We start from the raw sequence: 22,888 nt of genomic DNA on the forward strand, positions 1-22,888 counted from the left end.
GAAGGGAGCATATCAGTTTCATCTTTTTTTTTTTTTTTAATATTTTTTTTGAGAGAGGGGAGGGGAGGGGAAGAGAGAGAGGGAAACACAGACTCCGAAGCAGGCTTCAGGCTCTGAGCTGTCAGCACAGAACCCGACGCAGGGCTCGAACTCATGAGCTGTGAGATCATGACCTGAGCCGAAGTCAGACGCCTAACTGACTGAGCCACCCAGACACCCCATGGGCCAAATAATTTTTAAAGGAGACAATTTTTATCTCCTATAAACCTTTCAAATGAAAAAAATAACAAAAAAGCTTGTGTGTATGTGTGTGTGTGTGTTTTTTTTTTTTTAAACAGTCCATTCTATTACTGGAACTGCCAGAAGTGAGCATAAGCGAGGAGGACTGATCTATACACATTGCCAAAGCACGTCTTCCCACAGTAGTGCCTTTAAAATTTAACTAAGAAACAAATTAATAACAGATTCAGAAAACGGCAGTAGTTTTCATGGGGAGCATTTGGGTGTTTGAATGCTAACTTAGATTCTTATTCCAAATTAATATCCAAACTCCAAAACCTCTATCCATCCCTTGTTGTTTCCCTTGTTTTTTCACCCAAAAGGGTAGGTTTGTCAGCAAATGGAAAACAAATTGATTTTTTTTTAATTTTAAAGGTAAAGACATGTTTTTGTATTTTAAAATGTTGAACTTAATTAACTAGTAGTGTTACTAACTTTTCTACTAGTTCTTCTAAAGTATTAAGATGCAATTATGAAAAGACTCTAAGCTTCTCAAAATGTATAATTATTTTATTTTATCTTCAAATCCATACTATCATTCATTTCATGTTATTTATTCATTCTACAATTCTGTGTGAGCTATTTCTCCAAGGTAGCACCATGCTATACTAAGAAGGTAAAAGAGTGAATAAAATATAGTCTCAGCTGGCAAGGATCCAACATTTTATTGGGAAGCTAAATGAGTTAAGAGTCAACTCTTTGTAGGTTATATAGTAGTATAAACTAACATTCTGTCAACGTCCATGATGGTTGATTTCAGAACAAGATCTAAAATGCTGTATTTTACAAGGTGGAATAAAATTTTAAAATCTAATATAAAAAAAAGAGTCTAAGAAAAGTGGCAATGTAACCAGCTGTGTGAGGTGACATAGAGGTAACTTCTATATAGAATCTATTTGTTTTTATTTTTGGAGTAAATTCTGTGTGATATAAAATCAGAATCTCAGAAATAAATTGCTTATAAAAAATTACCCTAAAGATTGTAGGGAAGAGTAAATGAGTTGATACATGTAAAAGATGTAGAATATTTCGTGACATGCTGGCTATTATAATTTTATGTTGGCTAAGTTTATGTTTTTAAGTTCAAACATGGAATATTGTGGTAAATTAATTAAGACTACTGTAGCCTATTTATAAACCCATATAAACCTGTAAACCCATAACTTCAGTATTATAAGAAATTACAAATCCATTTGTTTTTTTTTTAATCTGTAAAACTTGCCCTCTCCTCTTTTGTCCACTTTTGTGTGTGAGAAACAACTCATGTTGCATTAATAATAATAATAATAATAATAGGTATAATAAATATTCTTAAAGTTCAGAGAAAAAAGAATACTCCCTATAGCGATACTCTTTTCAAGAGGCAACACCCTGTCCATGTAATTAAACTATTTAAAAATGTTTATTTATTTATATTTGAGAGAGAGTGAGAGAAAGAGTGCGAGCAGGGAAGGGGCACAGAGAGAGGGAGAGAGAATCCTAAGCAGGCTTAGTGCTCTCAGTGCAGAGCCTGACACGGGGCTCAGTCCCAAGAACCGTGAGATCATGACCTGAGCTGAAATCGAGAGATGGACGCTCAACCGACTGAGCCACCCAGGTGCCCCATACTTAAACTCTTAAAGAGCACTCCTGTTTTTACCATTCTGTGAATTACTGCTCACATTTACAGAAGTAAACAGGATAGATCTGTCCAATTGCTTAAATAGCATTGTGTAGAAAAAGCAACTTTTGAATAAAAACTACTACATTTGAATGTCTTGGTATAACTAACTGTGGGCAATTATGAAATATCTATACTTCAGAGAAATAAGATGTTATACACTTTGTTCTTTATTTTTTAGTTTAAATGTTTTAAAGAGTATTAAATACACGTATCATGCAGAAGCTCTCCCGTTATCTTTACATTTTAAATTGGAAAGTCTTTCCCCTATTGCAGATAATCAAAAACTGGTTTAAAGGATACTTCCAAATAAACTGAATAAATAAATAAATAAATAAATAAATGAATTAATTAAGTGAAATGGTAAAAAAGTATGTATGTGCACTGCATCTTAAGATAAAACATTTGGTAAAGAGGATTGAATTTAATTAGTGACGCCATTTTGCCTTAGTGAGATTTCTGGACAGGATGGAGGGCTTCGGGTTTAACAATAGAAGTTTTTGAATGAATATGCCAAGGTTTAAACCTAGATTAAGGCACTAACTAACAGATATGACTTTGGAAACATTTTTAACCTCTCCCTGCCATAGTTTCCTCACCTGTAGGAAGTGTGTAATAATAGTAACTACCCTTTAGATTGTTGTGAATATTAAATGAGTTGATGAATGATGTAGAATAGTTCCTGACACAGTACCCTGTTAAGCATTAGCTACTATTTAAATTTATATTAACACAGGCTTATATTTTGAGGTAATGATGAAATGGAAAAAATGAATTAAAAAAATTTTATTTTCTAATAATGTATTCATAGATCACTTCTAAATTAACTTGTAATCTGTGTTATACATTGGATTGTAATAAAGTAGGTAAGCCCAGTTCATGCCATTCCTTTCTTTATATCTATTCCATGTCAAAAAGCCACATTTAAATAACATAAACCCCAACCTTTTCAAAAGCTATTTTAAGATAAGAGAGTGCTTCCAATAGAAAATACTTGATTCATTGAAAACAATACACCAGATATTGTTGTTAATTAAACTACTAGGGCATATTTACTCAGAGGTTATTAACACCTATCTAGGCATTTTGGGTGTATTTAAAATAATTGTTTTCCCCTTATCTTTATCAAGTATATAATCTCTTTGTATGTATGACTAAGGAATGGGAAACTACTAATCTATAACACGATAAATCATTTAAAAACTAAACATAAAATTTCCGATGTTATATAATTTGAAGGACTAGAATAATCTGGAAAAATTAAGGATTGTATTTTGCAAAAAGTGGGACTTGGGCTGAGTCTAAAAACTAGATATAATTTTGATAGCTAAGGAGGAAGAAAGGAAAAACATGGAGACTTGGAGAAAATATAAATAAAGCATGGGGTGAACATGGCTAACTAGTAAAATTGCAGAATGATTTAGAAAACTTTGGATTGAGTTATGGAAGCATCTTGGTGACTAGTGGGAAATAAAACTGATATAGTAGAAATCTCAAATCATAGGAGATTAGAACATTAATAAAAACTGTGTTTGAGGAAGTTTAGTCCTCCTCTAGTACTCAAGGTGGATTGGAGGTGAATGATAATGGAGTGTACAAAGGCATCAGTGATTAGATTGGATCTGAGCATGCACAAGAGGTAACTGGATATTTCGGTGGAGTCACTTAGGAGATCATTGAAGGAGGAAGAATGAGCTTGGGGAAAAAATGATGAAACCATGTATTGGAACTCGTTAGCAAAGAGGTAATTTTTTCAAGCCATGAGTGAAATATAAAATATAGAGAACCATGGTCAATGCCTTTGAATTTGTCCACTAGAAAGTAAGAGAGTCGTCTAAAGTAAGAGAGTGATCAAAAATAAGGGAATGATTAAAAAAAAAGAGATAAAAGGGAATGAAATAGCAAGTAAGCAGACCAAAAAAAGTAAAACTATCACATATTTTGCAGGGATCAGTGAATATGTAATAAAGTTGTCAATAAGGATATTGGCTGGGGATATTTAGGAAAGTGATTTTTACAGAATGAAAGACACAAATGGAAAATTTCCTATCTAATTGAGAATATGACAATTTTACCAGAGCTATGACTGTTGGGACATTACCTGATAGTTATCTTGTTATCTGATAAATCAGTTTGAACATATTGATCAATCTGAACTAAATTATGCCAGAGACCAGTAGGTCTCAACATTGACTTTACATTAGAATCACCTTAAGGATTACTGAAAACCAAACCAGGGAAAAAACTGATGCCCAGGGTCCTACCCTAGAGTAATTGTGTTAGAATATCTAAAGGTAGAAATAAGCATCTTCATCCCTAAAGAAATGTCCACAAGTGGTTTGGATCCACAGTGTAGGTCGAGAACCATTGTAAAATTTTGCTTTTTTTTTTTTTTTTTCCTGTGGAATCTCCACTCAGGTCCTATTCTTTCCTCAAAATGCAGAGAAGTTGATAAAGAACAAATTAGCAGTTATTCTCTAGTTCATTACAAGATTGAATTTATGAAACAATATCACTCGCATATTTCAAAACTATCAGGTTTAAAACTCGTTTGCATTAAAATATCTGTCTTGGGGATTTGGTTACCCCTTGTGATCACACTCATTGAAAATATTAAGAAATCTTTCAATAATTGAGTGTTCTGGATAAAGTGCTGAGAATGTGTATGATGGCTAGTGAAACATAATCATGTAAATGGCTAGAGGGTAAAGCCATTATTTGGTTTTCAGCAGTATGTCATAATTTAGGGACATGCCTGGTAATTAGAACCACAGTTTTACTTTAACATTGGCAGGACACACTGCTTTGGTATATATCAGATAAGAAGTGCTAATAATCTTCAACTTTTCCCATAGGGTCTTATTTTCCTATTGCAACTTAAAAATAGTAGGTACCCAAATGACACAATTATAAGTGTTAGTGACTTCTTTGCTGCCAATAATTAGTGGAAACTCTGGCACTAACACCCTGGGAATGAATTCCCAGAGACTTCACAATTTGATAGTAATTAAAAATAAAGTGTTAACTATTAATGTGTTACTATTCAGAATAGTATGCCATTGAAGTTGAACATAAAACTTATAGGTCCACTAAGAGAAAAAATGCTTTGTCTTTATTACTAGGTTATAAATTTATATTTCACCTTTATATATTTAAACTACAGTGATATTTAAAAAATAATATGTTTTATGTAAATTTTTCAATTAACATTTTTCTTGATTTTCTATTCATAAGTGTTTTGATTCTTTTGTTTTCTTCTGTTGTTACAGTAAATGAGGGAGGTATCAAAACAGCTTCCAATTTATGCCCAGATCCAGGAGAACCAGAAAATGGGAAGAGAGTTGGATCAGATTTTAGGTAATATTTTATGTTATTTATTTCATTATTTTGTTGAAGTTTGTTTAATTTAAAATTAAAGAATAATACTATGGAGTTGAAGACTGGGTGATTGAAAACAATGGTAGCTGGATCTTATTTGTTACTATTAATATTCCATTACTTTAAAGTGTCTAATTACACACCAACTTTATTAGGGTACTTTCCTGGAGTTAAACAGTTAATTTCTTGTCATGTAGTAAGTGAACAATCATGGGCTTTGGATTTGAAAGACATGAGTTAGAATTCAAATTCTGCTTAATGGCTGTCTGATCTTGAGTAAGTCATTGAATTCTGTCTGCCTGAGTTTCCTGTTCTGTAACATGTAAATTGAACTTACCACATATACTGGTGAGTTTCAGATGAGGTATTGCCAGGCTGTCGTGGTTTGTGAGTTCAAGCCTCACAATGGGCTCGCTGCTGTCAGTGCAGAGACCACTCTGAGTCCTCTGTCCTCTTCTCTCTCTGTTTTCCTCCCCACTGTAGCACACTCTTTCTACTTCTTTCTCAAAAATAAACATAAAAAAAAATGAGGTACTGTCTATGAAATCTTCCTGCAAATATTCTATAAACATAAGTATTTTTCAGAAGTATACATAAATGAATATGTTTTATCTCCGTCTTAAAATTAGTATTTATTTTACTAATTCAAAATTAAGTTACTAACAACCAAGAGAATGAAAGTAGTATACTGTGGTAGACATTAATTTGCATAACTATCAAATAATATTTTTTAAAAATCTTGAAATTTTAGTAGTCCTCTGACTGTAGCATTTTATAAATAAAAGATACCAAAAATCCTGTAAAACATTAAATGATAATTTAACTAACATTCACAAATACTTATTTTTACAAAATATCCATGAGACATATGGGGGAAAGGAAGGAGAAAAAAATAGTTTCAAACATAGAGGGAGGCAAACCGTAAGAAACTTAGAACAAACGTAGAGTTGAGGGGGCTTGGGGGGTGAAAAGAATGGGTAACGGGCATTGAGGAGGGCACTTGTTGGGTTGAGCCCTGGGTGTTGTATGTAAGTGATGAAACATGGGAATCTACTCCCCAAAATAATTTATTGTCAAATCAGCTAACATACAGTATATACAGTATACTCAGTATATACAAGACTACACTGTATATACTGTATGTTAGCTGATTTGACAATAAATTATATTTAGTAAAAAAATATTGGTAATGACCATAATTATACCTACCACACACACTTCTGTATATTATTTGTATAAAGGACAAATGATACTCTAAAGAATATCTCTGCAGGAGGTTGTAGGGGAGATCATTCTTAGAATAGAGATTTATGGAAATTTTGTCCCTGTGGATCTTTCAAGATGACTTAAAATTACATTTTGCTATACATGTAGAAGAAAAGATAATATATGATTTCACATTAATACAATTGTAATTTTCTAAAAGAAATACAGAACTTAATTTACTCAGCCCCATAATTAATATAAATGATAATGTTTGAAGAAAAACATGAGAGAAATTTAAAAGATCTGAGATCTAGTCAAACTCTAATCTTAATAAATTGATTTTATTAAAAATCAACTGAATTTCTCAGCCTCAATAATTAAAAGTGATATTTTATAGACTACAAAATGATAAGCAACTTTCTGTTTTTACATGTCTTCTTTATTTATTATAAAATCTTATATGGTATTTATTATTTTATCCCCACTTTACAAATGAGAAAACTAAAGCCCTGTTTACACAGCAGATAATTTGTGGAACTGAAATTTGAACTTATTATTTCCTGATTCCAGAGTCTGACCATTTAGTCCATATATTACTTTAGGCTTTGAAGTCAAACTAACTTCATTTGAATTCCATTCTTGCCATAAACTACTTGTGTTCTCTAAGAGCTTATTTCCAAAAATCTAAAAATGAGAATAGTACTTATTTCATTGGTTGAGGAAATTACATGAGAGGATTTATGCATGTAGTAATTATGCAGCTTGAGACAAAATAAGTATTCAATTGGGACACTTGGGTAGCTGAGTTGTTTGTGTCTGACTCTTGTTTTAGGCTTAGGTCATGATCTCACAGTCTTGAGTTGGAGACCCTTGTACGACTCTACACTGAGTGTGGAGCCTGCTTGGGATTCTCTTTCTCCTCCTCTCTCTGCCCCTCCCCTGCGTGCTCTCTCTCTCTCTCTCAAAATAAATAAACAAACATTTAGAAAAATAAGTATTCAGGGGTGACTGGGTGGCTCAGTCAGTTAAGTGGCTGACTTTGGCTCAGGTAATGATCTCAGTTTGTTGAGTTCGAGACCCGCGTAGGGCTCTGTGCTGACAGCTCAGAGCCTGGAGCCTGCTTTGGATTGTGTGTGTCTCTCTTTCTCTGCCCCATGCTGCTCACACTCTGTGTGTGTCTCTCTCTCTCAAAAATAAATAAACATTAAAAGTTTTTAAAAGAATAAGTATTCAATTAATGCTAGTGACTATTATAGTATGATATGATTTGCAGAATAATTATTAATATGAATATTTACTTGGTCCCACTTTTTGCAAAAATTTCTGGTTTTATTGGAAATAGACTAATATAGTGATTTAAATTACCTTCAAGTGTAGAGGATTACAGTTATAAGATTACTCTGTAATCATATTTTAAGCACCATGATAGATGTTAGGCATCAAGAGGCCCACAGTCAGACTAAAATATAGTATAATCATTATAATTTAAGAATGTGTGGTGGCTGGAACTAGAGGGTATTACACTAAATGAAATAGTCAGGGAAAGACAAATATATGATTTCACTCACGTGGAATTTAAGAAACATGGTAGACGAAGATAGGGGAAATGAAGCAAAAGTAAGATTAAAAAAAAAACAGAGAGGGAAACAAAACATGAGAGACTCTTAAATACAGAGAACAAACTGAGGGTGGCTGGTGGGGTGTTGGGTGGTGGGATGGGCTAAATGGGTGATGGGCATTAAAGAGGGCACTTGTTGGGATGAGCACTAGGTGTTATATGTTACTGATGAATCACTAAATTCTATTCCTGGAATCATTATTATACTATATGTTAACTAACTTGGATTTAAATTAAAAAAAAAAAAGAATGTGTAAAGTGTTAAGGACACACAGAGGAGGTATGACATTTTTGGAGGCTAGGAGATAAGGGTCATAAGAAGTTAACATTGAGTTTGGTCTTGCAGGATGATTAGAATGTGATACATAGAGAAAAAGAAGTCCAGTGAACATTTATATATTCATTATCTATGTATGTTATTTGCTTATTATAGGTCTGGTCTTGTACTAGGAACAAATAAAACACACAAAAGCAGACATAGTAGATGCCCTCCATAGTTCCTAGAATTTAATGGCAGAAAAGACAATAAGCAATTAAATGGCACATGCAGTTGTCATCACAAATTTAGAAAAAAATGTTGTGAAATCATAAAAAACAGAACAAAACAAAAACAAAGCATCTGTAAGAGAGAGTAAAAGTGTCAGGGTGGGAATGCACCCATTTTAAGAAGGTTCTACTCATTGATACCAGAATTTTATGCATCTAGACTATAAGTAAGGAAGACTCACATTGAGGACAAGCTATTCCAGGAAAATAAAGATGAGTGAGTCTAAATTATCAAATGTAAATGGGAGAAAAGCATAGAATGAAGCTGAGGAGATAAGGAAAAACCAGATCTCTCCCACAGAGAAAGCAAATTGGCAGCCATTCAGCCTAATGTGGACTTAAGATACGTTTTGTTTTAAGCTCACATTGTTTTTAAAAAATGGGAACCAACATTCATTTATTTTTGTGTGTGGTAACCTCTAGAGTACATTTTATTTATTTATTTTTAATATGAAATTTATTGTCAAATTGGTTTCCATACAACACCCAGTGCTCATCCCAACAGGTGCCCTCCTCAATACTCATCACCCACCATCTCCTCCCTCCCACCCCCCATCAACCCTCAGTTTGTTCTCAGTTTTTAAGAGTTTCTTATGTTTTGGCTCCCTCCCTCTCTAACCTTTTTTTTTTCCTTCCCCTCCCCCATGGTCTTCTGTTAAGTTTCTCAGGATCCACATAAGAGTGAAACCATATGGTATCTGTCTTTCTCTGTATGACTTATTTCACTTAGCATAACACTCTCCAGTTTCCTCCACGTTGCTACAAAAGGCCATATCTCATTCTTTCTCATTGCCATGTAGTACTCCATTGTGTATATAAACCACAATTTCTTTATCCATTCATCAGTTGATGGACATTTAGGCTCTTGCCATAATTTGGCTATTGTTGAAAGTACTACTGTAAACATTGGGGTACAAGTTCCCCTATGCATCAGCACTGCTGTATCCCTTGGGTAAATTCCTAGCAGTGCTATTGCTGGGTCATAGGGTAGAACTATTTTCAATTTTTTGTGGAACCTCCACACTGTTTTCCAGAGCAGCATTTAAAAGTCAGGAGATTACACACATGTACACTCACAAAGATTTTTGCACTTCCTTAGTAGATCCAATGACTGATATAATGTACCTTCATGGAAATATCTACTGAAATCTATTAATAACTATTCCCATTAGGCTGATCAAGGTCTCTCTGGTTCAACATGGTCACTCCTGGGCTACTTTAAGTCACCTATATATAGTAAGAAGATACAAAGAAGTGTAAGAGAGACCTGATCTTATTTATATTTTCAGTATATCATCCCTTATATTTTAGATAGGTGGATAGAAGAAAACAGAAATTTTAACTGGAAGATGACTAAAGTAGTTTGGGTGTAAGATGGTGGAGACTTGGATTATGGCGATATACTGAACTAGAAAGATTCAAGATAGCCTTTAAAGATATAATTTTCAGTATCCAATGATAATTTGATGTGGAAAGCAAGAAAAAATAAAAGGTGATTCCTAACTTGGTGGGATTGAATATCATGAGAATGGACTAAATGATAATATTTAATTAAGTGTAGAAGTCCAGAGGTTTGAGGAGGAAAAATGAAGAGTTCAGTTTTGAGATTTTAAAATTTACATGACTTAAGAGATTTCCACATGGATATATTACATTTGTAGTTGAATGTAATTGAAATTCAGAGATAGCTGGGAACCATCAGCATGTAGGTACTATAAATAATATTAAAGCAACATGAGTAGATTGCATCACTTAGACTCTATAAAAAGATTAGACCATCTATGACATAGTCCCAAAGATCAATGCTATTTGATGATATGATGGAACACAAGGAGCCATCAAATCATACTCATGAGTGGTGAGAGGAATAGGAGGGAAACAAGAGAAGGAGGTTCTTGAAAAGAGGTTGAGGAGTGGTCAATGTGGTTGAAAAACTGAGAGTGAGAGGCAGAAGACTGTTAAATTTGGCAGCAAGAAGATTATAGATACGAGTGATTTCTTGGCGTGACAGACCTAGAAAAAAATTTGGAATAGCATGAAAGTTGAATAGACACACTTCAGACAGGTAATAGCTCTGGATCATCAAATTACATAAAGCAGAAGAATAATGGGGGTAGTTCTGGAGTCATTATTTTCTTTCATCCTTGTCTTATAGTTTTCAACATACAGGTCTTTCACATCCTTGATTAAATTTGTTTCTCGCTATTTTTTTTTTTGATGCCATTGTAAATGAAATTGCTTATTGTTACTGTTATTTTTTCATTCTGATAGTTATTAGTGTATCCTGAAAATTTACTGAGTATGTTTGTTAGTCTAACAGTTGGTTAATAGAGTGTTTGAGTTTCTCTATATAAGATTTCATGTCATCTGCAAATAGTGACAGATTTACTTCTTCCTTTCTAATTCAGTGCCTTTTTTTTTTTTTCCTAATTGCTCTGGCTAGGGCTTCCAATACTATGTTGAATAAATGTGGCAAGAGTGGGCATCCTTGTCTTATTCCTGATCTTAGTGGAAACACTTTCAACTTTTCACTGTAGCTTCTGGCTTGTCATATATAGCTTATATAATGTTGAGGTATGTTTTCTCTATACTTGCTTTGTTAGTGTCCACAGCCTGTGTTCTCTGAGAGCAGTTCCATAGGCCAATAGATGTGGGCCACACCTGAAGTCCTCCCCTCAAGCCATAGCTCAAGAAAAAGTAGAGAGTCCTCCTTTACAGAAAGACTAGAGGGCGTGGTTCAGTCCACCATTTGTGCAGCATACTAGGGGTGGTAACCTGCCAAGAAACATCTTTCCGATTGCCACAGTCCTGTGGACCCAGTAATGAAACCCCCAGCCACTAGAGCCAGACAATCAAGGAGTGTACCTTGGGTAGTAGCCCCTAAAACCCAGACCCCAAACATACAACTCAGGGCCTCTTTAACAGAAAGACCTAGTTCTATTCTCTCTTGCTTTGCCTTGGGGGTGGTAGCTGTTATAAACCCTTTCTCCATTGCTTATAGTCCTGTGGGACCCACAAGTGTTAAGTCCCACTGGCCACCAGAGCCAGGCAATGTAGAGATGTGCACAATATAGGGGTGTCATACAGGGGTATAAATTTCTTTCTGCCTGGCACCAATTGCTACAGTCTCATGGGAACAGATGGGGCTAAGGGTAAGCTCCCTTAGACTTCAGAGCCAGGCAAATAAGAAATGTCCCCTAATTATAACCACAAAGGTCAGGGTGCCATATGCTTGTGAGAGCTCCCTTATGGGAAATATTAGTGTTCTGGAGCACAGCAAAAGGAGAGTGTGAAGATGGCACCCGCCAGTCTCCATCTAGGAGAGTATTCCAACAAACTTCTAGGTATGTGTGTTAAATTAGATGCCTGCCCCTCAGGCCAACACTTTAATAAAGCAGGTGAGCCTTTTTCACTTTTACACTGGTCACCAGTGGCTGCCTCTGAACTGGGACTTGGGGCAGGTGAATCTGAGCACTTGAGACCTTTAACCTCCCTCTCAGATTGCTGTCATCTTGTAGGTCTCAGGATGTGGGCCCCATTGGTTCTCAAAGTTAGACATTTTGGAAGGGCTCATCTCTCAAGTCCATACCTTAAAAGTTGGGATATCTGATGTGAGGTTCAAATTCTTTGATCCTCAGAGAGAAGCTCTAAGTTTTGAGTTTCTTCCTGGTTTTGGGTCACTGCACCAAGGGTAGGATTCATTTTATCCCAGCTTCTCCTACCCTCGTTGATGTGGATTTCTTCAGTTTGCAAGATGTGAAGTGGTCACTTAGCCAGCCTTTAGGTTTGTTGTTTTCTTTTTTTTTCACTTTTAAAAATTATGAGTGTTATTTTTATTGCGTTGAACACCAAAAAAATTGATTTGATGACGTATATAAGTAGCTTTAAGTAATTTTGCAGATGGACAGTTTAAAAGCATGTAAAATTCTTTGGCCTACATACATTTTTCTTTTTTTTTCTTGTTTTTTTTTTTTTTTTTTTTTTTTTTGTGTGTGTGTGTTTTTCAATATATGAAGTTTATTGTCAAATTGGTTTCCATACAACACCCAGTGCTCATACCAAAAGTACCCTCCTCAATACCCATCACCCACCCTGCCCTCCCTCCCACCCCCCATCAACCCTCAGTTTGTTCTAGTTTTTAAGAGTCTCTTATGCTTTGGCTCTCTTCCACTCTAACCTCTTTTTTTTTTCTTCCCCTCCCCCATGGGTTTCTGTTAAGTTTCTCAGGATCCACATAAGAGTGAAAACATATGGTATCTGTCTTTCTCTGTATGGCTAATTTCACTTGGCATCACACTCTCCAGTTCCATCCACGTTGCTACAAAGGGCCATATTTCGTAGGGTAGGTCTGTTTTTAATTTTTTGAGGAAACTCCACACTGTTTTCCAGAGTGGCTACACCAATTTGCATTCCCACCAACAGTGCAAGAGGGTTCCCGTTTCTCCACATCCTCTCCAGCATCTATAGTCTCCTCATTTGTTCATTTTCGCCACTCTGACTGGTGTGAGGTGATATCTGAGTGTGGTTTTGATTTGTATTTCCCTGATAAGGAGCGACGTTGAGCATCTTTTCATGTGCTTGTTGGCCATCCGGATGTCTTCTTTAGAGAAGTGTCTATTCATGTTTTCTGCCCATTTCTTCACTGGGTTATTTGTTTTTCGGGTGTGGAGTTTGGTGAGCTCTTTATAGATTTTGGATCCTAGTCCTTTGTCCGATATGTCATTTGCAAATATCTTTTCCCATTCCATTGGTTGCCTTTTAGTTTTGTTGGTTGTTTCCTTTGCTGTGCAGAAGCTTTTTATCTTCATAAGGTCCCAGTAGTTCATGTTTGCTTTTAATTCCCTTGCCTTTGGGGATGCATCAAGTAAGAAATTGCTGTGGCTGAGGTCAGAGAAGTCTTTTCCTGCTTTCCCCTCTAGGGTTTGGATGGTTTCCTGTCTCACATTCAGGTCCTTTATCCATTTTGAGTTTGTTTTTGTGAATGGTGTAAGAAAGTGGTCTAGTTTCATCCTTCTGCATGTTGCTGTCCAGTTCTCCCAGCACCATTTGTTAAAGAGACTGTCTTTTTTCCATTGGATGTTCTTTCCTGCTTTGTCAAAGATTAGTTGGCCATACGTTTGTGGGTCTAGTTCTGGGGTTTCTATTCTATTCCCTTGGTCTATGTGTCTGTTTTTGTGCCAATACCATGCTGTCTTGATGATGACAGCTTTGTAGTAGAGGCTAAAGTCTGGGATTGTGATGCCTCCTGCTTTGGTCTTCTTCTTCAAAATTACTTTGGCTATTCAGGGCCTTTTGTGGTTCCATATGAATTTTAGGATTGCTTGTTCTAGTTTTGAGAAGAATGCTGGTGCAATTTTGATTGGGATTGCGTTGAATGTGTAGATAGCTTTGGGTAGTATTGACATTTTGACAATATTTATTCTTCCAATCCATCAGCATGGAATGTTTTTCCATTTCTTTATATCTTCTTCAATTTCTTTCATAAGCCTTCTATAGTTTTCAGCATACAGATCTTTTACATCTTTGGTTAGATTTATTCCTAGGTATTTGATGCTTCTTGGTGCAATTGTGAATGGGATCAGTTTCTTTATTTGTCTTTCTGTTGCTTCATTATTAGTGTATAAGAATGCAACTGATTTCTGTACATTGATTTTGTATCCTGCAACTTTGCTAAATTCATGTATCAGTTCTAGCAGACTTCTGGTGGAGTCTATCAGATTTTCCATGTATAATATCATGTCATCTGCAAAAAGTGAAAGCTTAACTTCATCTTTGATGCCTTTGATTTCCTTTTGTTGTCTGATTGCTGATGCTACAACTTCCAACACTATGTTAAACAACAGCGGTGAGAGTGGACATCCCTGTCGTGTTCCTGATCTCAGGGAAAAAGCTCTCAGTTTTTCCCCGTTGAGGATAATGTAAGCTGTGGGCTTTTCATAAATGGCTTTTATGATGTTTAAGTATGTTCCTTCTGTCCCGACTTTCTTGAGGGTTTTTATTAAGAAAGGTGGCTGAATTCTGTCAAAGGCCTTTTCTGCATCGATTGACAGGATCATATGGTTATCTTTTCTTTTATTAATGTGATGTATCACGTTGATTGATTTGCGAATGTTGAACCAGCCCTACATCCCAGGAATGAATCCCACTTGATCATGGTGAATAATTCTTTTTATATGCTGTTGAATTCGATTTGCTAGTATCTTATTGAGAATTTTTGCATCCATATTCATCAGGGATATTGGCCTGTAGTTCTCTTTTTTTACTGGGTCTCTGTCTGCTTTAGGAATCAAAGTAATACTGGCTTCATAGAATGAGTCTGGAAGTTTGCCTTCCCTTTCTATTTTTTTGGAATAGCTTGAGAAGGATAGGTATTCTCTCTGCTTTAAACGTCTGGTAGAACTCCCCTGGGAAGCCATCTGGTCCTGGACTCTTATTTGTTGGGATATTTTTGATGATTGATTGAATTTCTTTGCTGGTTATGGGTCTGGTCAAGCTTTGTATTTCCTCTGATTGAGTTTTGGAAGCGTGTGGGTTTTAGGAATTTGTCTAATTCTTCCAGGTTGTCCAGTTTGATGGCATAAATTTTTCATAGTATTCCCTGATAATTCCTTGTATCTCTGAGGGATTGGTTGTAATAATTCCATTTTCATTCATGATTTTATCTATTTGGGTCATCTCCCTTTTCTTTTTGAGAAGCCTGGCTAGAGGTTTATCAAATTGTTTATTTTTTCAAAAAACCAACTCTTGGTTTCGTTGATCTGCTCTACATTTTTCTTAGATTCTATATTGTTTATTTCTGCTCTGATCTGTATTATTTCTCTTCTTCTGCTGGATTTAGGCTGTCTTTGCTGTTCTGCTTCTATTTCCTTTAGGTGTGCTGTTAGATTTTGTATTTGGGATTTTTCTTGTTTCTGGAGATAGGCCTGGATTGCAATGTATTTTTCTCTCAGGACTGCCTTCGCTGCATCCCAAAGCGTTTGGATTGTTGTATTTTCATTTTCATTTGTTTCCATATATTTTTAAATTTCTTCTCTAATTGCCTGGTTGACCCATTCATTCTTTAGTAGGGTGTTCTTTAACCTCCATGCTTTTGGAGGTTTTCCAGACTGTTTCCTGTGGTTGATTTCAAGCTTCATAGCATTGTGGTCTGAAAGTATGCATGGTATGATCTCAATTCTTGTATACTTATGAAGGGCTGTTTTGTGACCCAGTATGTGATCTATCTTGGAGAATGTTCCATGTGCACTTGAGAAGAAAGTATATTCTGTTGCTTTGGGATGGAGAGTTCTAAACATATCTGTCAAGTCCATCTGACCCAATGTATCATTCAGGGCCCTTGTTTCTTTTTTTTTTTTTTTTTTTAATTTTTTTTTTTAACGTTGTGTTTATTTTTGAGACAGGGAGAGAGAGAGCATGAACAGGGGAGAGTCAGACAGAGAGAGACACAGAATCTGAAACAGGCTCCAGGCTCTGAGCTGTCAGCACAGAGCAGGGCCCTTGTTTCTTTATTGACTGTGTGTCTAGATGATCTATCCATTTCTGTAAGTGGAGTGTTAAAGTCCCCTGCAAATACCACATTCTTATCCATAAGGTTGCTTATGTTTGTGAGTAATTGTTTTATATATTTGGGGGCTCCCGTATTTGGCGCATAGACATTTATAATTGTTAGCTCTTCCTGATGGATAGACCCTGTGATTATTATATAATGCCCTTCTTCATCTCTTGTTACAGCCTTTAATTTAAAGTCTAGTGTGTCTGATATAAGTATGGCTACTCCAGCTTTCTTTTGACTTCCAGTGGCATGATAAATAGTTCTCCATCCCCTCACTCTCAATCTGAAGGTGTCCTCAGGTCTAAAATGAGTCTCTTGTAGACAGCAAATAGATGGGTCTTGTTTTTTTATCCATTCTGATACCCTATGTCTTTTGGTTGGCGCATTTAGTCCATTTACATTCAGTGTTATCGTAGATAGATATGGGTTTAGAGTCATTGTGATGTCCATAGGTTTCATGCTTGTAGCGATGTCTCTGGTACTTTGTCTCACAGGATCCCCCTTAGGATCTCTTGTAGGGCTGGTTTAGTGGTGACAAATTCCTTCAGTTTTTGTTTGTTTGGGAAGACCTTTTTCTCTCCTTCTATTCTAAATGACAGACTTGCCGGATAAAGGATTCTCGGCTGCATTTTTTTTCTGTTCATCACATTGAAGATCTCCTGCCATTCCTTTCTGGCCTGCCATGTTTCAGTAGAGATCGGTCATGAGTCTTACAGGTCTTCCATTATATGTTAGAGCACGTTTATCTCTAGCTGCTTTCAGAATTTTCTCTTTATCCTTGTATTTTGCCAGTTTCACTATGATATGTCATGCAGAAGATCGATTCAAGTTATGTCTGAAGGGAGTTCTCTGTGCCTCTTGGATTTCAATGCCTTTTTCCTTCCCCATATCCGGGAATTATTAAAGATTATTTCTTTAAGTACACCTTCAGCACCTTTCCCTCTCTCTTCCTCCTCTGGAATACCAATTATGCGTAGATTATTTCTCTTTAGTGCATCACTTAGTTCTCTAATTTTCCCCTTATACTCCTAGATTTTTTTATCTCTCTTTTTCTCAGCTTCTTCTTTTTCCATAACTTTATCTTCTAGTTCACCTATTCTCTCCTCTGCCTCTTCAATCCGAGCCGTAGTTGTCTCCATTTTATTTTGCAACTCATTAAGAGCATTTTTTAGCTCCTCCTGGCTGTTCCTAGTCCCTTGATCTCTGTAGCAAGAGATTCTCTGCTGTCCTTTATACTGTTTTCAAGCCCAGTGGTTAATTTTATGACTATTATTCTAAATTCACTTTCTGTTATATTGTTTAAATCATTTTTGATCAGTTTTGTTAGCTGTTGTTGTTTCCTGGACATTTTTCTGAGGAGAATTCTTCTGTTTCGTCATTTTTGATAGTCCCTGGAGTGGTGCAGGACTGCGGAGCACTTCCTCTGTGCTGTCTTGAATAACTTGAGTTGGTGGGTGGGGCCGCAGTCAGATCTGATGTCTGCTTTCAGCCCACCACTGGGGCCACAGTCAGACTGGTGTGTGCCCTCTCTTCCCCTCTCTTAGGGGCAGAGTTCACTGTGGGGTGGCGGGGCCCGTCTGAGCTACTTGCACACTGCCAGGCTTGTGGTGCTGGGGATCTGGCGTATTAGCTGGGATGGATCGGCAGGGTGCACAGGGGCGGGAGAGGCAGGTTCAGCTCACTTTTCCTTTGGAGATCTGCTTCGGGAGGGGCCCTGCGGCACCGGGAGGGAGCCATACCTGCTGTAGGGATCCATCGGCAGAAGCACAGCGTTGGATGTTTGCGAGGTGCAAGCAAGTTCCCTGGGAGGAACTGGTTCCCTTTGGGATTTTGGCTGGGGGATGGGCGAGGGAGATGGTGCTGGTGAGCGCCTTTGTTCCCTGACAAGCTGAGCTGTATAGTCTGGGGCTCAACAACTCTCTCTCTCTCTCCAGTTGTCCTCCAGCCCTCCCGTTCTCCGAGCAGAGCTGTTAGCGTATAACCTTCCAGATGTCAAGTCCCTCTTGCTGTCAGAACACACTCCATCAGGCCCCTCCGCTTTTGCCAGCCAAACTCGGGGGCTCTGCTTTGCTGGCAGGCTGCCCCTCGGCCCCGGCTCCCTCCCGCCAGTCCTTGGAGCTTGCACTGCCTCTCCGCCCTTCCTACCCTCTTCCGTGGGCCTCTCTTCTGCGCTTGGCTCCAGAGACTCCGTTCTGCTAATCCTCTGGCGGTTTTCTGGGTTATTTAGGCAGGTGTAGGTGGAATCTAAGTGATCAGCAGGACGCAAGGTGAGCCCAGCGTCCTCCTATGCCGCCATCTTCCCAGGATCCCCCAGGTTTGTTGTTTTGTTAAAGAGGAAATTGTTGCCTAGGTAGCTGTTTACCCAGTGTGTCCTTGGGAGGAGGTGAGTTAAGGATCTTCCTACTTCACAATTTTGAACTGAAACTCTCAAGGAACTTCTTTATGGATTGAATATGAAGTAATACAATTAGGAATAGTTAATAATTCTACAAAATCCTTTTATAAAGAAAATGCTAATCTAGTCTGCAGCGTATACAAGTCCTTTCTTCTATTTCTACCTTTGATTTATCAGTGATTTGATAGATCTTTTCCTTCTTTCTCCTACCCCAAATTACTTGCCTCTCCTTTAGGTTACCCATATTGTTTAAACAAAAAAGCTCATTATTCAGATATTTCTTCTTGTGTTTTATTTCTTATTTTTTCCTCTTATTCCCATTTTACTACATTACTATGATCCATCTCCTGTTACATAATTAAGGTCACATCACTTGTTCCACTTTGTCTAGGTCACATAGCATTTCCATGATAACAATGGAAATTTCTTTAATAAAAATCCATATACTCAGTAAAACATTGTTTTTATATGGAAGTTATAGAATACTATATCTGAGTAACTATCCAAATGCAGCATGGAAAAATATGACAGATCTGACATTGAATTTTGCTTTTATGTTATGTTATTTTTATCATTTATATATCACTAGAAGATACATCACTAGAAGACATTCTTAATATTCTTTATAATTTGATATTTCAAAAACTTGTCATTTAATAATATGTGGCATCAAATACATAAAATAACCTCATTTTTATAGATTTGGAAAGTAGTATACATAAAATATTCCCACATTACACAAGCCAAAATGCTTGCCTTATTCATAAATAGTTTTATTCATCAAAAATTATTTTCTAGTTGCAATATTTTAATATATTTCAAAATATGTGTATTTTAAACTGTATTTCAGTGAAAGATTACCACAATTTAAATTATTTGTGGCCTCTAACTATTCCTTGAATCACCATTTCGTGTTTATATTTTTATCATAACAGTGCAATAGCAGCTTGTATTTTCCTCTCTAGCAATAAGGAGTCCATGAGAAAATAGTTGATAAAGTATAGATAAAGTGCTAAGTTCCTCAGAAAGTATGCATAGTATGAGTACTAAGCCTTGTTATTTATTTATTTATTTATTTATTTATTTATTTATTTTTAAGTTTATTTATTTGTTTAGAGAGAGAGAGAGTGAGCATAAGTGGGGGAGTGGCAGACAGAGAGGGAGAGAGAATTCCAATTAGGATCCACACTGTCAGCATGGAGACCGACTTGGGGCTCGAACTTATGAACTCTGAGGTCATGAGCTGAGCAGAAATCAGGGGTCGGATGCTTAACCAGCTAAGCCACCCAGGTGCCCTATTTTCTCTTTAGATTGCCTATCCATGTTGAATATTTTCATAAATCACATTTTTCTAAATGTCTTATTAGCTTGGATAACACAAATGGAGTAACTTTCAAAAATCTAGCCCCACTGTTTTTCTATATATTTATACAAGTTAAAATAGATTATTTTAAGGGGCTAGTTTTAATATGGTAACATTGTTCTGAGCAATTTGGGCTCCAAGAAATAATAGAACGTTTATGCTTCCATTACTCTTTCAGATCTACGTAATATGTCTTTTAAGGAATCTTTTCAAACATGCCAGAAACACATTTCCATATGGACAACACTGCAAGCCTTAATTGCTTTGGTCTTAAAACATAATACGAGAGGAAGGTTGCAATGGAGGTTTGCTCAAATTCAAGTCAGCAAGCTTTTCTTAAGCATTTTTGGCTTGATGGTGAAAAAAAAAAATGGTGTCTGCCTTCAAGAAATAGAATAAATTCCAGTATGGTGATATGAGAAAGCACACAACTGAATATCATTCAAGTCATATGAGCTAAGAGAGCATGGATTTAAGTTACATGAAAACAAGGAAGATGAAAATCCATTTGAAGACTGGTAGGATTTTTGTAGGAAAAGACTGGCAATATCACATTCCAGGAAGAGAGAATAGCATGTGCTATATTGCTGAACTGATAAAGGGTAGAGGCATTTGGAAGAACAGTTTTCCTCAAGCAACTGGTTATTTTAAGAGAATAGTAGCTTTTTAAAAATCCCTTTTTTAAAAATACACTTCACACAACTAAAATGATCTATTTTCTGTAAGAGGCACGTCTAGCATTCTGTAACACAATATGGCAGAATTGGAAGTATAATGTCAGAAAGTTCAGTTTCGACTGTATTAAGGAACTTAAATGCTAGAATGCAAATGTATAAACAAAGGGAAAAGAGAACCAAATTGCAAGCCCTGGGTTCAGGCCTACCTTTTTTACTGCTAAGGGCACAAACTTCAGGCCTAGAGGTTTACTCATTAGCAAAATAGGAACCTGGACAGGTATAATCTTTTGATAAGTAACAAAGTAACAGTTTTGAAAGTGTTTTTAAGCTACGGTTTGGTATATGTCTGTGTGTGATAATTGATATTATATAATTTCTTACACCATGAGCTATGAGGAGATACAAGTTTTTTGATTGAGGATAATATAGCAGTAGCTGTGCAATAAAAACCTTTATCTGAAAACTAAGTGTAATACATCTTGTAATAGAAGAGGAAGCCATTGCTGTTGTCCAGATGAGAAATTTTAACAATGTAAAGTAAGATGGAGGCAATGAGAATTGAAAGGGAACAATTGATGAAATTAAAGAATTAGACTCAAAGGGTTGCAGGGTTTGGGGAAAGAATGAAGATTTTAAAATCTTTATTCATTGGAAAAATCATACTAAAATTAGGAAGAGAAAAGTAACTTGGCATTTACTGAACTCTTCTTTAGCCTGAGTACTTTACCAGGAAACGTAACTTTTAGATACCTAGACCTTCACTATAGCGGTACAACCTGATGTTATTCCATTTTTATTAAAAGGGAAACAGATCTTTGGGGAGAATAAATGGCTTCTCCACGTCAAGTGAAAAGAATAACAGGACTTAAAATTAAGTTCATCTAATTCCAAATTCCATACTCTTTCATGTGTAATAGTGTATACTTGTTTTAGAAGAAAGACTAGTTCAGTTTTTAAAAGTTAAAAATAAATGTCCAGATTTCAGAAAAAATGAAAATAATAAAGACCCAAAACAAACAAACAAACAAATGAACATGGAACATCATGATTATTGAAATCTTCAACAGGTGATGGTATTCCTAAGGCAGAATATATAGTAAAAGAAGACAGTTTTGGAGAAGGAACATGGAGCAGGGCTTATTTTTTAGGTAATGGGAAGAGGAAGTAGATTCAAGAAAAGAGTGGCAAATAGGTGGTAGGGTGACTTGACTAGACTCAGGGAAATCAAGATACTCCTTAGATCACTAAAGCCAAAAAAGAGGTTACACTGGTGACAGAAGAGTTGAGGGAAATGGGGATAGAGAATATTAATTTAGGGATGGAGAATCATTGGTAACTTAAGAGATGATGCAAAACAATTAGATTACAAAATATTAGGAAATAGCTGTGTGAAATTCTATTCTTTAGGAAACTTTTGTGTTGGGGTGCCTGCGTGGCTCAGTTAAGCATCCAACTCTTAATTTCAGGTCAGGTCATGATCTCATGGTTCTTGAGATCAAGCCCCATATAGGCCTCTGCACCGACAGCGTGGAGCCTGCTTGGGATGTTTCTTGCCCTCTCTCTGTGCCCCTCCCCTCCTCTCAAAATAAATAAACATTAAAAAATATATATTAAAAAAAGTTTTTTGAGGGTAGAAGGGACACCTCTGGGAGTTTCTATGTATTAATGATCTCTTTGCAATCACCAAAGTAAGACATATAAGTGATTAGACTAGCATACTTAGAAAGCTTATTTTAGGAGAACAGATGAAGGCAGGTCCACGTTCAAAAGTGTGATGAATTTATATCATGATAGCTTCTCTTGACTATAGTAGTGTTTTAATATTAACAGATGAGAGGTATGTACCCTGCTATTTCATTACAAAGATATATCAGTGTTTTAATACTGCAAGTAAAAATCCAAATTTTGTAGCCAAAATTGTTCTTTCTTCTCAAGGTGAAGACAAATTCCTATCTTTGTCTAGTGATATATCTTTAAAGGGAAGGCATCAAACAAGAACTTTCCTACAGAAGGAAACTCTGTGTAGGTAAGGATTCCAAAAGCTGAGCCTTCTCAGACATTTGGTTATCATTTTAAGAGACATTTAAATTTTTAATTTATTTTTCAGCATAGAATTTCCTGGCAGTTTCTATGTCTTTTTGGAAGCATTTCAAATAGGCATTTCAAATTAGAAACCGGGCTTTTAAGATTTCAAAACACAGCTGTTGGGAGTCT

General features: G+C 36.2%; 1 protein-coding gene across 3 annotated transcripts in view; it reads left to right on the top strand.

Annotated features, from left to right (window-relative positions):
• The window catches only part of CSMD3 (CUB and Sushi multiple domains 3), a 1,252,643-nt gene that overhangs the window by 534,020 nt on the left and 695,735 nt on the right, over positions 1–22,888 (top strand). For all 3 annotated transcript variants that reach the window (XM_049632997.1, XM_049632998.1, XM_049632999.1), the window contains one exon: positions 5,209–5,296. In XM_049632997.1, the coding sequence (XP_049488954.1) occupies positions 5,209–5,296 (88 nt within the window). The remainder of the gene's footprint in view (positions 1–5,208; positions 5,297–22,888) is intronic.

The sequence above is a fragment of the Panthera uncia genome, chromosome F2, assembly GCF_023721935.1.
Source record: "Panthera uncia isolate 11264 chromosome F2, Puncia_PCG_1.0, whole genome shotgun sequence".
Classification (NCBI taxonomy): Eukaryota; Metazoa; Chordata; class Mammalia; order Carnivora; family Felidae; genus Panthera; species Panthera uncia.